This window comes from Apteryx rowi, unplaced genomic scaffold, assembly GCF_003343035.1.
Source record: "Apteryx rowi isolate R43461 unplaced genomic scaffold, aptRow1 scaffold_441, whole genome shotgun sequence".
Taxonomy (NCBI): domain Eukaryota; kingdom Metazoa; phylum Chordata; class Aves; order Apterygiformes; family Apterygidae; genus Apteryx; species Apteryx rowi.
Window position 1 is genome coordinate 129,374 of NW_020450696.1, and position 16,395 is coordinate 145,768.

The following is a 16,395-nucleotide window of genomic DNA, read 5'->3' on the forward strand; positions in this document are numbered from 1 at the left end:
GCGGTACCTGTGCTGGAAGTCCTGCTCGAAGGGGGCCAGGTAGGGGTCCAGCTCCAGCAGCCGCAGCAGCTGCGGCGCAGGCGGGCGCGGGGCGGTGGCGGCCGCCATTTTGCCCTGCGCTCTGCGGCGCGGCCCCTATATAGCCGAGGGGGATCGCTGCGCGGGAAGGGGAGGGCGAGCGCGGCACCCCCGAGTCTCCCCCGGCCCGGCGCCGCCCACCGGCCGGGGCGGCCCCCGCTGCCACCGCCCCTCGCCGCCCGGTGCTAGCGGGCTCGGCCGGGTGGTGCCCGCCTCCCTCCCTCCCTGCAGGGGCTGTGGAGCTGCGGTCCCTGCGTGCCGCCAGCGGTGCCCCAAAATGGCCACCGCGGGCGGCCCGCCTACCCCGGCGAGGGAGCAGGAGCGTCTCCGCCGCTCCCCAAAGTCCCGCCGCGGCTGCACGCCGCTCCTGCCCTGCGCTGCCCGCAGCGGGGCCACCCGCGGGAGGCGCCGTGCCACCGGTGCGCGCGTGCGCAGGGCGCGGGATGGCGGCGCGGCAGCGCCTGCGGCCTTGCAGCCGAGCACAAACGCAGGGCGCTGCCCTGGCTGCGAGCCGCGGAGCACCGGGCAGGGGTGCTGCTGCTCGCGGGTGAGGAGAGCGAGCTGTGATGCCCTCAGTGAAGGAAAAAGGAGCGTCACATTTTTGGATGGGCCACCTACTATCCGAGGCAGTTACTCACTGCCCTGACCATGCTTCTAGGCCAGTGTTTAGCACTTATTTTTTTTAAGGCCTGGCAATTTTTGTTTTGTTCAGACATGTATGGTGAGGCCGTTTATTTAGAGGCTTCTTTCGAACGCTTATCAGCCACAGATTAGATTGTTACCTTCAGTTTGTTGCTTGTTGCTGTCTTGGCTTCCGCTGAGTTTTCGTGTAGCTTCCCCCTCCCTGTCTAGCTGATAACGAAGAGCACAGTATCCAATGAAAATTGGCCGAGCATTTCTAACTTTACCCAAAATTAGCTACAATAAAAGTTTCCGTAATGCTATTTAATATATTTCCCTCCTCTCAGCAATTCAGAACTTTCCACACAAAAAATCCATGTACTTTTGTCCTTTATGGTATGCAGCTAGTATTTTCTGGAAGAATGAGTAGGAAGTACTATTACAAAACTCGCCCTAGCAAAAGGCCTAAGTGGTTTTTGTTTGTTTTTCGAAAGAAGTAGCATCTGTGATATAAACAGAACTGCTTATCCTATCCAGATCTAATAGATCAGGATTTTTTCCCCCAGTTTCCACTATCTGCAGTCTCAGTGGAGACTGAAAATCTGTGTGTTTTTATTATTAGCTGTGCTTCTCAAAACAGTCTGTGCAACAGCGATTCCAGTGTCTTTGTTAAATCAGATTTTAATAACTCTCTCTCTTCCTATTTCTGACATCTTTCTTTGCACATCACGTGTTCTTTTGCAAATGCATCGCTGTCATTCTCACAGTTGACTACTTTGGCAAGCTAAAGGGAGAGAAATTCCAGCTGTTTATCAAGAGCCAGGGACTTGCTTTTCACAATAGTTTACATTTTACCTGTGCTTCTGCTTTCAGACTTCCAACTGTTCTGTAATGGAGAGGTTGCCTGCTGTTGAAGTGGAGGGAGGAAGGCAGTTCCAGCAGTCTTTGAATTCACTAGAATAGGAAAGAGGAGCTTCATTCTCAAGCAGTTCACAGCACTGTTGTTAGCTGTTTGGTATAAACACAGGAGAAAGATTTGTAAATCAGCAATTTGTATGAACAGTGGGAGCATAGCTGTGACTTTTTAGCTGCCTGAAGACAGGGAACCCTTCTCAACCTAAAGACTTTTCATTTGGAAGGTTTCAAGTAGAAGTGACACAGYATCCAGCCTCGTACCCAAGCAACCTTGAACTTTAGGAAGTCAAATTCAGACATTCTGTAACTATCCCTTGTCCCTATAACAGACCAACCCAAATGCTATATTTAATACCCTGGGACTTGGGAAATTGATAACCATAACATTTCTATCCATTCATGTTTCTACTTAAACTTGGGCATGATTTTATCTGCCTGGTTTGTCAAAAGTAACTCAAAGATCCTAAGGCATATATTAGTGTGATCATCTACTTCTACATGATCTAGCTGAGACCCAAAGGCCAAATTTGGCTCTGAGGACACTGTCATTGAGTCTGCTGTTGGGAGGCAAAAATGGCAGTTCAGACAATGAATATTGTCCCAACAGTGGAATGCTCCTTTGTGCATTTGTCACAGATTGATACAAAGCTGGCAGCTGCTGCTGACAGTAGAAATAGGAAGAAGTGGATGGCTAGTCATAACTGCTCTTTTGGGAGACAAGAACAGGGCATATAGAAGTGATGTCTAAAGTCTGTGTCTGGCACCCAGTGACTGCAGGGGTTGGAGCATATCAATCCACTCTAACTAGTCTTTCAAAGGATATTCATGGTTAAGTTATGTAAGCTTTAAATGTTATGTTGCATAGCAATGCTATACAATAACTATAAAGTTACAATTGCTATAACATCGGTTCCAAATTAAGCAGAGAGCTTTTTAAAAATATGCAAAATTCAAGCAAATCCAAGTTTTGGATTAATGAATATTCAAGATCTGAAAAGCAGTGGTTATAAAGAAAACTGAATACTCATTTCATGCAGTACCTCTATTCTTATTTGCTAGTGTTTTACACTCACTTTGCACAGGATGACAGAGATGCTAAACTGTAGGAACTGTGTTAGAAAAAAATCTTTTTTCATTAAGGCACAGGTTCTGATTTGTCCCTAATAAGAAGTATCTGCTACAATCTCAGCCAGAACTATCTGTGTGGTCTCTAGCCTTTTACACGTGGAGTCGGTTCCTGAGTTCCAGCTGCTTGTAAACCAAGTGGATCTGAGCAGACCAGGTCCCTGCTCCTGGCCTGGCTCCGTAACATGCTCCCAGACTCATCAGAATCATCCACAAGGTATGGGATTCTGCACTGCAGCTGTCACGTGCTAATACTAATTCCTAGACCTCCTGAGTCCCACAGCTCAAGGTAGTTGTGAAACAGGCAGCTACTATGAGCTACAGTGTGCCCAGCCATCCTGGTTCTCAGATTGCCCAAACAGGAATATGGTGAGAGTTTGCTAAAGCTGACTTGTATTCTTCAGGGAAAGAAAGTGCAGTGGGCAAGCATGATGTGCACCCAGTTCTTATCCCAGTATAGACAAAACAGAGCATTGCAAAAATTCATACCTGGACACCAGGGTGTGCTCCCAAATAGCACAAAATACCACTGTTCTGCTAGTTGTGCTCCATTTTAGCTATGGGCAGTCTAAACTTCCAGTTTAATCTATATGAGAAGAGATGGCAGGTACCAAAGATACAAAGATACTTTTTAACTCTACTGTTGAGAACATTTAATAGTTACTGATCTCCCAAAGCAGCAAATCCCAAGACATGCCCTTCGTCTGTCTAAATTCAGCACTTAAAGGCCATATTCAAGATTTGTCATCATTTCAGTGCAGGGAGAATGCCTCTCAATTCCAGTTCCATGAAAGCCTTTTTACATGTGCATATGGTTAGCCCACTTTGCTTGCTTGTGTGCAAGGAAATGTATGCTTTTTTTATTGCCCTTGCACCTTCTCATATCTTACGTATGGCAAGTAGTTCATGGCCAAAGGATTAAGAAACACAGGAACACATTAGCTCTCCGTGAGGCCTATACCGATTTCCACAAAAGGCACTGTAAAGAAAAAGCTGTTTTTTCCAGTGTAAAGAGGCAGCTGTTCAAAGATCAGGTGTCATACTTACAGTTGAATGGATTCTTGAAGGCTTCTCTGTGTCCTTTAGACAGTGTCAGATAGACATCTGAGTATGTTACAGTAAGTAAGTGTCCCACATTTGGGCAGGTTTATATGTGTATATACACACATATAAATATAAATATATGTAAATATATAAATATACTTACAAAGTGGAATTCAAAATTTGAAACAAAAATAGCTTATTCTGCCATACTGGCTAATCGCCCTTACATCCTATTGTTTATTCAAGAATCTGTAAGAAATGAATTGCTCAATCTTGACCCAGATTCAGTACAAATTTCTCCATTATAAAAAAAGAAAATATTTCTGTTAACTTCTTAATTATCACTTCTCTTGATAGTCTCAGCAGACAGGTCAAACACTGAGTGGGAATGGAGATTAAACCATCTACTTATCTCTCACTGTGGATTCTCCAGGGCTGTATTGAGACACTCAGGGGGGAAAAAAAAAGGACAATGCTGCACAGTAGCTCCCCAGTGTATAACTCAATAGCATGTCACAGTTCCATAATTAAAACTGAGATTTGCACTTCTGGCAAGAATTCAACTATTTGATTACCTATGAAGAATAAAAAAACAACCTCAGAAATTACAGGAAACATTTGAAGAATCCTTTAAGTAATTTATGGTATGGGTGGGGGTTTTTTTGGTTTGGTTTTGGTTTGGTTTTAAGTAGGGTATTCATTGAGATAGTCTTTTAAGTCCTTACTTGTGCCTTGTTAAGATATCAAGAGCTTTAAATAACAACACATATCTTTAAAGATCGAACTCATGTGCAATCTGGAATACTAAAAAGCCAGTTTCAGAGCTGTCAGATTTCACTAAATGCACTTGATGGGAATGTCATTTGCACTTACCCTGCAAAACAAAATGAAAACACATTCCAACTACATGAGAGTCATAGCTAATGGGTGCTTCTTGCTTTCACATTATTGCGGTATTATTATGATTTGGTGGCGTTATCTTGTCTAACAGAATATCACATAAATGTAAATCTCTTTCATAGTTATTTACATGGTAATCAAGACACTTCGAAGTGTGATACCAATTAAAAAAATCAACATGTCTAGAACAATAATATCTGTTGTAAAACTTTTTACAGTAATGTATTAACCTCACTAAAAAAAAGGATTTGATTTAGCAGAGACTTTAGCTTCAAGTAAGGAGTTGGAAAACACTCCACAGATGTAAAAATACAGTAAACCTTTAGGAGTATCATAACATTTTTGGATGTGATGTATACTCTGTTCTGTTTATGCTTGTTATATGTATTTTTCAAAAGCTATTACTGCCAGTAGTACTTTCTACAACTGCCAGTGCTGCTATTTTCTGGCATTTTCTTATGCATATATGTGTTGGGGGAAAAAGAGAAAACATTGGGAAATTTCTCCTTAATGCCATACCCACAATATTTAGTAAATGTCACCTCTCTCTCTTATCAGTGTATGTTTGTCTCTAACACTTAGGAAATCAGGAGCCTGAGTTATACAATATAATTGTCCCAGAGAAACATTCCTGCTATTATTGCCTTTGGTTTCTGTAACAATTGATTGCTATTAAACAAACAGTTTATTAATACTACCCAAATATTCGATGGTTTATATTGAATACACTTATAATTAAGAAAGAAGCACTGTGGCTTCATCAGCAATATTGTATTCTTTCATTGTTCATTGACAGGTCTTTCCTAAAATCCCTGAGGAGTARTCTGACCAAGGAGCTCTCTTGAAGACTGGTTGTATAGTTTCTCATTCCTTGCTAAAACACTACGGAAAGGTAGGCCATCTGGCCTTCTGCTCAGAAGAGGAGGTAAGGTTGCAGTTATCCATTCAGAGGGTGACACAGCTAATCCTCAGAAAGGTCAAGTGAGGTAGGAAGAAAAGGAGGAGCTGCATATTACTAATGCTGTGACAGCTCTGTCAACATCAGTTCATTAATATTTGTATAACTATTTTAGTCTTCAAAAAAAAACCCCAACTAAATTGCATTCCAGAATTTAAGATTCTGTATGTACCGAGTTCACCATGGTAAAAGCAAATGAATGCTGTGCAAATTGTGTGTGAAATACAGAACTTTCTGAAGTCCCAAATGCTTTATGCAGACAGTCTTCTGGATCATGTCTATATTACAGTGATTAGTTGTGGTTTAATTTTTAAGAGCCAAACATCAGTACTAGTTCATTGAATTGGTTCTCAGTCACCACCAATGGTATTTTGGGTGAGCAGAAAGATGGGTGGGGGGACAATGTTCCTTAGTGTTACACTCAAAATCTTGTTACAGACAAAAGGAAACCATGTATATGGAACTAAGAATCTACCATTCGACCAATAGATGTTCTTTAATGATCTAATAGTCCAAATTACCTGATTAATACAGAAAAAAATCAATAATGCAGTTAAAATTGTTATACAAAAACTTCCTAATACCTGTCTGTTTTCTCTTAATGTTATGCTCMCCTTTCCAATGTGCCTCTAGGTCCTACGGTTGACAGTTTAGGTCTTCCTTGAGCAGATGTGGGAAGGGCTCGTGTTATGGCAGGCATCAGCCCCCTGAGGTCTTTGCTGCAAGTGGTATGATGTTCAGGAAGGCAGAGGACAGCTCGTCCTCCTAAGTCCTTAGGTTCTCAGCTGAAGTCTGAAAACTGCACAACAGCCTGTCCCAGCCTTAAACAATGTTAAGGGCAGTTGTTTGTCACACAGGAACTACCCAGGGGTGTCAGAGCCTTATCCCCGGTGACCGTCACAGAGCTTCAGCAATAGTCACTCAGCCACTAGAAACATATTACATCAAACTCAGTCCAAGGCAAACCCAGACAGGTCCTAAGACCCTGCACTGTCAGGCCTATTGCCTTTTCCTAGCAATGGCAAAAATCACATTTACCAGGCTACAATTTCCCCTTTTGATAGTCTGCTAAATACAGGCTAATCATTCCATGAGTCCAGCAAAAATGTCACAAATGGTCTTGTGATTCAGGGCTTCTTATCAGGACCAAGTAATAGCTCTTGAAGGCAATCATTTTCTCCTATCTAGCTTGCTTGATGAGAACCCATAAAGATTTGAGGGTAATCCTTGATTCTTCATAATGATGTACAACCGCTGCACAATCACCAAAACTGTTAAAAATTACTCTAGGGTGTAAAGCTAAGTTCAGGTTTCCATAATTGTAGGAGACCATAATGTTACTTTTAAGCTTATGATGTAATTCATATCTTTACATTACATATGTGTCTATTATCAGGCAAATTATACACTATGGGATAGCTCACAGTGATTTCTGGACATAGAGTATGTATACAAACACAACTGAATTCTACATAGAAAAATACAAAATGATTGAAGCAACATCATAGTCAAATATTGGCCAAATTTTGATCTCAACACTTGTCAAAAGATTGAAAACTACTGCTGTTACATATGTAATGCACATCTTGAGCTGTTGTTTTCTGGCATCCGCCTAAAGAGACCGTTGAGAACGTTCTGTCATATTTAGTCGTCCATAAATGCACATGTCCAATTTCAGCAATCTCGTAGCTACACATCTCCAAAGTTACACATCTTCAAAGTTACACATCTCCAAAGTTACCTGATTAGCTTCTTGAAAACAAAAAAGAGCAAGAAGTTCAAGAAGTATCAGTAAGTTGATACAAGTTTACATGTCATACACATATGTAATGTTTTGGTAAGACCATAGCTAAGTGACCCCTGGTTTCTAACTTATTCTAGATGTCTTAAAGTATCCCCAGTACAATATATGAAGGTGCAGTCTTCCCAATCCCAATGTTACAGAGCTATACTTAAAGGTATGCAATCTTTTAAAATACAGTTTACCATAGGAAATATTTTTATACCTCACTGATTCACCTTTTCTTCTTGGAGCACTCAAAATTCTATATTTTATAAATACAGAAAGTTTCATCCTTACACACAGATAAATATTTGTGTTAGGAACACAGACATTCATACATTGGTGATCTATTAATCATGATGACAACAGTAGGAAGTACATCCATCCTCACCCAGAGAAACAGGGTTTCTCTTGATTAAAGATGGAGACACCTTTAAATTGGATTTTTTTCGTATTACCTAGGTTCATATATTATGCTTGTTTTTAGATTCAGCCATGGCAGTTGAGTTAAAAGTAGTATAGCTTTCCCTTTTCATATATGCATATATCATAATAAAAACAAATACAGTTAAAGCAAAGCTATGCAATGTGCAGCTGACAGTATGCATATGTTTGGAAGGGATTGGTTGTTCCTCTCTGCTACCTACGTAAGATAAAATAAGCAATGATTATTATTAACAGTTATCTTAATTATCCAGGCTTGAGTATCTCCCTCTGTACAAGTTTCTAAGGATATTCAGGTTAATTAGCCACATTTTTGTTTCCTGAATACTTAATATTGAAGTATGTAATAATGAAGTAATTCCTTCATTCTTACTCAGTAAAACTATTTTATTTAATATTATTAAATAATTGTTTAGCAATCCTCCTTCTGTGTTTGTTTTGCTTTGGTTCCATCTCTTATAGCAAACAAAGAGATTTCTTCTTTGATAAGTTTATTGATCACATTTTTAGAATTATTTGTTCTTTTTCCTACTTCTATTTGAACTGCACACAGTTAAAAAAAAAAAAAAAAGCTCATGAATTATCTGTTGCTTCTTTGCCTATACACTCCTTAGCTGTCTCCTCAGTAACTGCTATGTTGGCATCTGTTTCAACACATGCACGAGGAAAACTCACAAAGGATACCATCCTGGGAGCTGAGTCATTCTCTAAAACAGGACTGTCCTCTTCTGAACATAAAATGTTTCTCTCCAGAACCTAAGGGCAAGTATTACCTATGCAGCGTCAAATAAGACTTTTTAGCTTCTTTCATTTTAAATTGTGTGTCTGACTGAAAATATCACATCATTTAGCAGTCCCACCAAAGTTATCTTTGTATTCCTATAATTTGTGTTACTAATAAGGCCAAAAACATAGTCAGCCTTCTTGGTTCTGTCTTCTGTTTCCAATCTTTTTTTTTTCATTTTCATTTCAAAATACACTGTCATCTTCACTGGTGTTTTTTTGTACATAGACATAATTTCTGTGACTACTTTCCTGTCATCCAGGAAATCTCCAGTGCTCAAAGAACATCACCTCCTGTATAATTATTAATAATAAATTCGTAGTCCAATCACATCTTTAAAAGGCACTCATGGTGAATGAGTGGCTTAAGTCATCTGATATATCTAACATTTAAAAAGAGCTGACTACTAGAGACATATGTTAGACATCCTGAAAGTGAGGAAAAAGCAAGACTAAATATTTCAGATTCTTTTTCACAGCACTATAAAATGCCATATACATTCTTTGTATTTTTAGATCAACAGACTTGCTTCTAATCTTGTCTCTGTGCTTGCCAATCATATTTACTCTAGCAGGTTGAAAGGACCCTAGCACTACCAAAGTTAACAGTATGGTTTTTTCTGTTTGTGTCCAAATTGTGGCGTTACTTACAGCTGTGAATAAGAGTCACATGAAGTTCCCCAAAGAATTCTGTATTTGAGTTATATYATATTGCCTGAAGTAAAGCTTCCCAAATGATTTCTTCCCTACAATTCTTTTCATTTGTTAGTATTTTTCATGTTAGCTTTGTTTTTATAAATAATGCATTTATTACATTTGTAACCTCCCAAACTAATATCCTTTTTTATTTTTTTCTTTGCTTTGTTTACATGCTTTATCTTCTCCTTGTCATTTGTCCAGCTCTTTTTGACTTAAGGGATTTTTTTTTTATTTGTATTTGTTTTACAAGTCTTGTTGCACTGCTCTCCTTAAATGGTTTGAAGTTATATGGCAGACAATTGGGCCCCATGTCAATGGATGAGATAGACAGGCTTTATTACTTCTGCTTGATCTCAGTGAGTGTTGGTAAAGGGGCAGAACTGTGGAATATGAAATACAAATGTCAGCAGAATGTTTCAGGGTTTTTGTAAGGAGTTGCCCAATTAGTCATTCCTTTTCTGTAAAATGAAGCATAAGTATTCATATTCTGAAAAAAAAAAAAAAAAGGGCAATACCACCACCAACAAAAAACAAACAGTGGCCACATGTTGTCTGCTGTTTTTCTAATTCCCTTTCTATAAAATGAAGCATAGGTATTCTGAAAAAAAGCCAACAGCAAGAAAAATTACATGTTGTCTGCTATTTTTCTTAAAACTGCAAATGTTTTTCAAATTTTATCTTAAATCATTAGCCAAGTGTCTTGCCCCAGTTTTTGATCTTGAGAATAAACCTAAGTGTTTCAGCTTTTATCATTTGCCCTCTTTTGTTTAGATGATTAGATTTGTAGGTTAGAAACCAATGTTTCGTGTACATCAAGACCTTTCAACCCAGACACAATCATAGGGAACTGGAGTAAATTCTACAGTAAATTCTATTAATTTTATAACATATTTAGTACCTTGAAACACAAAAACAAGACTTTTAATAAGTTTAAATCAAGTACACCGTGCCTTTCAGGTTAATGTATTTTACATTCTGTATTGAGTGGAAGTTTGCATATTAACTGAAACAGTTTTGATTAGAGTTTTGCTGTCTTCATTCTTTTCTTTTCAAAAAGGTCTTTTGCATTGTATAATAGCTCTATTAGTAAAACATATAAYGTCTTCTCTGATAACTTTCCATTATGTTAGGGAAGATTCAACAAAGCCTTTAATTTCTTTTGTTTTAGGTTGTAAATCTGGATAGTTAAGAAAAGATACCTTCTTCAAGAATATGGTATCTGTGTGTAAATATAATACTGTCATTCATAGTTAGAGCTAATATGCAGAGGTTATAGCAGTGCGAGCTATTTAAAAATCAAAAGCAGCACAGTCTTACAGAATGTAGTCATGTATAGAGCAGCAATACATAAAAGTTATCCCTCAAAAACATACCCTTTTAAAGGGTAACCAAATATAATTATTTCATGAGGTGCTGTATAATTGAGATGACTTGGAATTCCCCCTCTTGTAACACTTTTGATCTAACAGTTAAGTTTGACAGGGTAAGGTTAAATCTCCTCCTATCACGGGTTAGGAAATTCTTTTAGCTCTAAGAATAGCTCATTAAAGGAGGATGGAGAGTCTCCTTTTCTGATGTACATATTAATTACCATAACGCTCCATGAGTTTATCTTTGCTGGCAGAATGACATACCTTGCTGCTGTATCAATGAAAATTGAGTTTCTTGTTGATTAAAACTGTCACTTGCCTTGAATAACTAGGTTCAATGAAGTAAAAGCAGGGGAAGAGGAGCCCCAGCCACATTTTTGCATCTCTTTACTCTAAGAATCCCCCTTTCCCATCCCCATGATGCTTATAAAAGATTATATAAGCAAGTACTAAGTTTCATTTTAATAGCTAAGTAATTCCTTATACTGTACATGGAGACTTTTAAACTGGCTAATAAACATTTTATGATAAGCCTTCTATGTCTTGTGGTTGATTTGTAGTCAAGTAAAAGCTCTCATATTCTCTTACAAAGTTTCTCTTCAGTTTGTTTCTTTTCCCTTTCCTCACCCAAGTTTTCAGTATTGACTGCTTCTCTCTGTTATATATATATGCTCTGTTAGACACATATATATAAAATATACGTAAGAACTTAATTAAAATCAGCCTCACCAAAATTCTATTTGTGAGTAACTTCTGCAAGAACATGAGCAATAGCAGGTGTTCTAGTATCAATAATAACCTTCATCACTTTGCAGGACTGACCTTTTGTTTATGTATATGGTTATTTGGGGCCTTCGTATGGGTCTCATATGGAAGAGTGGGTTGGTTGTTTCTTGACAATTTTATAATACTGGGACAAATGTTATTCATATGTAACAATATACATTTACCTTTTAAACATACCTTTAAATACACTTTTTACAAACACAGCATGACCTTAGATGCATTCAGTGGCTGTAATAACTGACCTATCAAGTTTTATGACTGTCAGAGGTTTCTCATTTGAGTAGATGCTCTGGAAAGCCCCACTCCACTCAGCAGCGGTATACTGAGTAAAACAAGATTTTTTTTAAATGTATAGTCCTGTTCTAATCGAAACAGCACCTATTTCATTTTATAGAGATTTTGAATTGAACATAGGACTAAAAAGAGTCACTAGATTCAGATATGTAGTCCACTCTTGTTCTGGACCTCATATGACCCCCTGATGACTAATCAGAATAGTGGCCTTGCACCAGTGTCACTGACAGCAGAAAACRCATGTCAGTAAATATACATACCAATGTGCACGTGGCCTTAGAATTTGAGGTGAGCAGTGGCAAGGACATCTACAGCATAAATGCAGAGGTAAAATACTCCTTTCCTCCTGCAATAAATGTGGAAGGAAGGACTACAGAATATGTACATTAGCAGATCTATGTCTCTTCCATACCCTTTCCTGTATTCCCTGCCCCAACACAGAGAGAAGCACTGCAGAAGTACAGTTTAAGATGCAATTCCTTCTTCTGTTCAATCTAAAATAATCTTTTTATGATTCATTTCCCAGAGTGCAGTGCACTGTGAGTAAAATGTATCCCCAAGAAATTAGTAATATATGCAACCTTGTCCACTGCAATAAGCAAAATCCAATTTACCTCAGGTATGTTTAGCAGAATTTCTAGAATCACACTTCCACCATTCAGCACACATCTTTGTGTCTTACACCTCTACTCTGGAGATGCTATCCACGTGTCTTCTTCGCCCCCAATTTCTTTCCAGATGGAGTTTGCTCATGGGTTTTGATTGTAAGATTTCAAATCAGAAAGCAGGCCTATAACCTGGAGATAGGCGAAATAGGCATTCCTTAATTAACCATTTCTCTTTTCATAACTCTTGCTATATTCTTGGAAATACCTCTAATCATAGTCTAGTTCGCTGCTTCTTTGATTAATTAAAAGCAAATCAGCCATGAAGATATCAAGCAGTTAGTTAAACCAAGATACGTGCAATACTCATAACACAGCTATCTCCTCCAAATTCTAATGAAATCAGAGGCACTTTTGCTGCTGGTTAGGTATCAGTCAGTGTAAGTAAGGATCAAAATACGACCATTTACTGCAGTTAGAGAAACCTTAGACTGTTTATTTTTACTGCTACATTAAGTAAACATGATTGTTTTTACTGGAATGGTTCTTGACAGAATTACAGACAGCAAGGACCTGATCAGGTCAGGACTGATCAGGACCTGATCCTTTAGCCACTTCAGACAGACAGCTTATATTCCCCTCTTCTCAGAAAAACATCTGTTGGAGAAGTGACTGCAGCGTTGGGCCTCAAAAGAGTTCTCAAGACTGTTCTTAAAGCATAGCTCATAGATAAACCAGTTTATTATAGTCCATCTCCTAATCTACTTCATGCTGCTCTACAGCATTATGCTCATCCTTCTCACCCTGAGGACAAACTTTTTCCCGCCATACCTAAAGGCATGTAACAGACCTCATTTAATTCTGAAGAGCAAGGATGTTAATTGGGTTGCAAATGGTAATGATGCATCTAATTCCCTCATATCTGAGGTGCTCTTTCACCTAGCAGAACAGCTGACTACATCTGCATCCCAGAACACAAGCTCAAACACGTATTTTTATGTGCTCTTGTCCAACTCTTCTGTTGACCCATTATCAGTAGCAAATTACACAGTGAACCAAACTTGCTTCTTTCAATATTTCTTCTCATTCTGTTTCTGCATAACAGCAGATGTATATGCTCGGGTCTTTTTTGATATTTGTTGCGATGGTTAAATCATAATCAGCTCCATGGAACAGGATTAACAATCTCTACTTTAGCTGAGACCTCACCACCTTTACATTTAAGGCTTTCGTTTACTTCTTCAGCTTTTTCGATTGCCAGTCAAGGAGGGTTTAAGTCTGTAATATAGTAATACTTGCAATTACTAGTAAATGACATTTTAAAGCATTAACTAGTCTGTCCTTACAGCATCCTTTTCAGGCAGGCAAATAAATGTTATTATCCTCATTTTACAAACACATTGATTAAGTGACTTGCCTAAAGGCCACACATCAATTTCCATGTCAGTGCCAAGATTAGCACAGAGAAATTTCTGCATTGCAGTCACAGAAAAAAAAAAAAATCTGTATTATCAAGTCCAAACCCCCTCAGAAACAAGCAATCAGGTGTTTAGTCTAAGCAGCATTTACCGACTCCGCATCCCCATATGTCAGCCCTGCACTTTGTCCACTCGTTAAGCTACTGCTTGTTAATGATTCAAAACGGTTCCCTGTGTTACTAACAGGGGAAGCATTTCTATTTTCTGTTTTTGCTATTACCTCCTCATTTCAACTGCAGAGGCTGGAAAGCCCTGGCTTGAGCGCCTCTGAAAAACCCACTTTTAAGACTGAGCTTTGGGAGGCATGTGGGGTGAGGGGAGGAAGACAGATAGGCTTATGCTGCTCTCCCATGGGGCAGCATGAGACTGGACAAGGGTCTGAGGAAGCAGCACATGCAGCAGCAGATGGATGAGGAAGAAATTCAGAAGTTCTTCCCCTTGTCCGTGCTCCTCGTAGATGCTGGCCATTCTGAGCTTCTGCTCTCTCCAAGCAAATTTTCCATTTCCGTGTTGCGTACAATAGGTGCAATTCTCTTTTCTTTTGCTGCTGTAGCCACTGTTTGGAAATTGTGGCAGTTGTACTGGTAGTATTGGAAATTGAGTCTCGGGCTCTAAAATGCAGCAACATCTCTAGTCCTCAATGTGTTGAGCTATTGGGTCAGTTGTCCTATTTTTAAAGCTGCTGCTTTTAAATTGGGAAGCAATTTTGRATTTGATTTACATTGTCTGATTTAGACAGATAGACAGATTGTCTGTATTCATTTCCTAACTGACTTCAGCACAACCTTACGCAGACCTTACTGCCTACATGTATCCTGTGACAAATGAAAGTATAACCAGGTAACACCATAGCATACAGAAATCAACTGAATACTGAGCTTCTAACGTTAAATACTTGCTCAGTTTACAGGCAGTTATTTCTAAGGAAAAAAAAAAAAAAAAGGTGGTGACTGTGTTTGATTCCCCTCCAGAGCTTTCCTTCCTGCTTGGAAAAACAAACAAAACAGAGAAACTCACTACAGCACTTAAACAGCTAATAGCTAATTAAGGCCACCCACGTGTAAGGCATTGTTTTATTCTGATTTTAGGTACAGTTTACAAGATGTTTCTGACTGGACTTCTGAATGTTAGGAAAAATCAAAATAGTTGTAAATCTTCTGAATGACAGTAGTATCAGTTCATCATCAGACTCATGAATCTGCCATTAAAACCTACAGTGTCATTTCAGAACACCTGAATTTGACCTAGTCATTGAAGCTGGAACTGTGCCAACGTGTGAAAGCAGATACATTGAAAAATTGTCCAGCATTTATGATGGATACTTTTATTTCAGACCAGACTCCCAGATGATGAATTATATTCTTAACGAGCATACATGACAAAGCTAAATTTAGAAGTAGAATCTGAAATGGTTGCCAAGTTTTTAACTGAATGTCATTTATAGTGGGATTTTTTCCCCTGTGAAAAGAATATGCACATATAGACACACAAAATGTGTAGATTTACCTACAAAATACCTCAAATATTAGCCATATGAATTATACATTTGCCTTTTGCTGCCTTTTTAAAAGATCATTTCTTTCATTAAATTAATATCATTCAATTTATTGCTTGTGAGTCACCTGTAGATTGCAGTATCAGAATTATTCAATAGGTTTATATCTGTCAAATTAGCTCTATTATTCATTAACAGCAAAAAATAAAGCATCTTTCTAAACAAGTGATTACTAAGTGTGTGTGTTTTCTTGGCATTTTATTGGTTTGGTCTTCTCTGTAACTCTATAGTCCATACTCTTCCACTGCAGAATTATTAAGGTGTCATATAAGGACATGTTAAGGAAATGGTAAGTTTAAAAGCATTAAACTGATGCAGAGTTAATCGCTACTAGTGAAAAAGCAAAACATGGCTGGATGGCCATAGATGTGATGATGTGTTCTGAAGCCTGATAAATATTATATCACACTACGATTTAGGGTGCTCAAGGGCTTCACAATTTTAATTGCATTTGCAATGATGGCAGCTCAGTTCAATTATGTACTCTACCTCTTTCAAAGAAAAGCACTTCAGTCTGTAAAATGATACTATGGCACATCTCACCTGCAAGGTTGCTGCAGTATTTGGGGTATGTCCTAAATCCTATTGTCTTCAGTGGGAGTCCTGAGTACAAAGAACTGCAACCCAAAGGTTTCTGTACTGGAAAAAAATTTAAAAGAATGTAATTAAATATGTAATCAGGAATGAAACCAGAGGATATAATAAGAAAGACAAAATAATGGAAGACAGTGTTTGCATGGAAATGACAGAGTTTTTCTTGTCTATTTAGCTTATATGTTCTTCAGGGCAAGTAGTATCTAATGTTCTGTGAGGTACATTACACTGCACAGTGGGAACTTCATTTGTGGCTGATCCTGAGGTAATATCATGAACACAACTGATGAAGAAAAGAAGTTTTCTAATAGTTCTTTCTATTTTGCAATTTTATTTTATTGAGTTTCTCATACACCCTGTAGT

At 38.5% G+C, this 16,395-nt stretch overlaps 1 protein-coding gene and 1 long non-coding RNA gene across 12 annotated transcripts in view; one reads left to right on the forward strand and one right to left on the reverse strand.

Moving 5' to 3' along the window:
* GBE1 (1,4-alpha-glucan branching enzyme 1) overlaps positions 1-213 on the reverse strand; it is a 124,701-nt gene extending 124,488 nt beyond the window's left edge. For all 10 annotated transcript variants that reach the window (XM_026076881.1, XM_026076887.1, XM_026076885.1 and 7 more), the window contains exon 1: positions 8-213. In XM_026076881.1, the coding sequence (XP_025932666.1) occupies positions 8-108 (101 nt within the window). In that variant the 5' untranslated portion in view covers positions 109-213. The remainder of the gene's footprint in view (positions 1-7) is intronic.
* LOC112971454 lies at positions 1-15,607 on the forward strand. Of its 2 annotated transcripts, none has more exons than XR_003255347.1 (3): positions 1-39; positions 2,755-2,956; positions 5,480-15,607. It is a non-coding gene; the product is annotated as an uncharacterized LOC112971454 (long non-coding RNA). The 2 variants fall into 2 exon arrangements; XR_003255348.1 differs by having other exon boundaries at positions 2,829-2,956.
* The last annotated feature ends 788 nt before the right edge of the window (positions 15,608-16,395 follow it).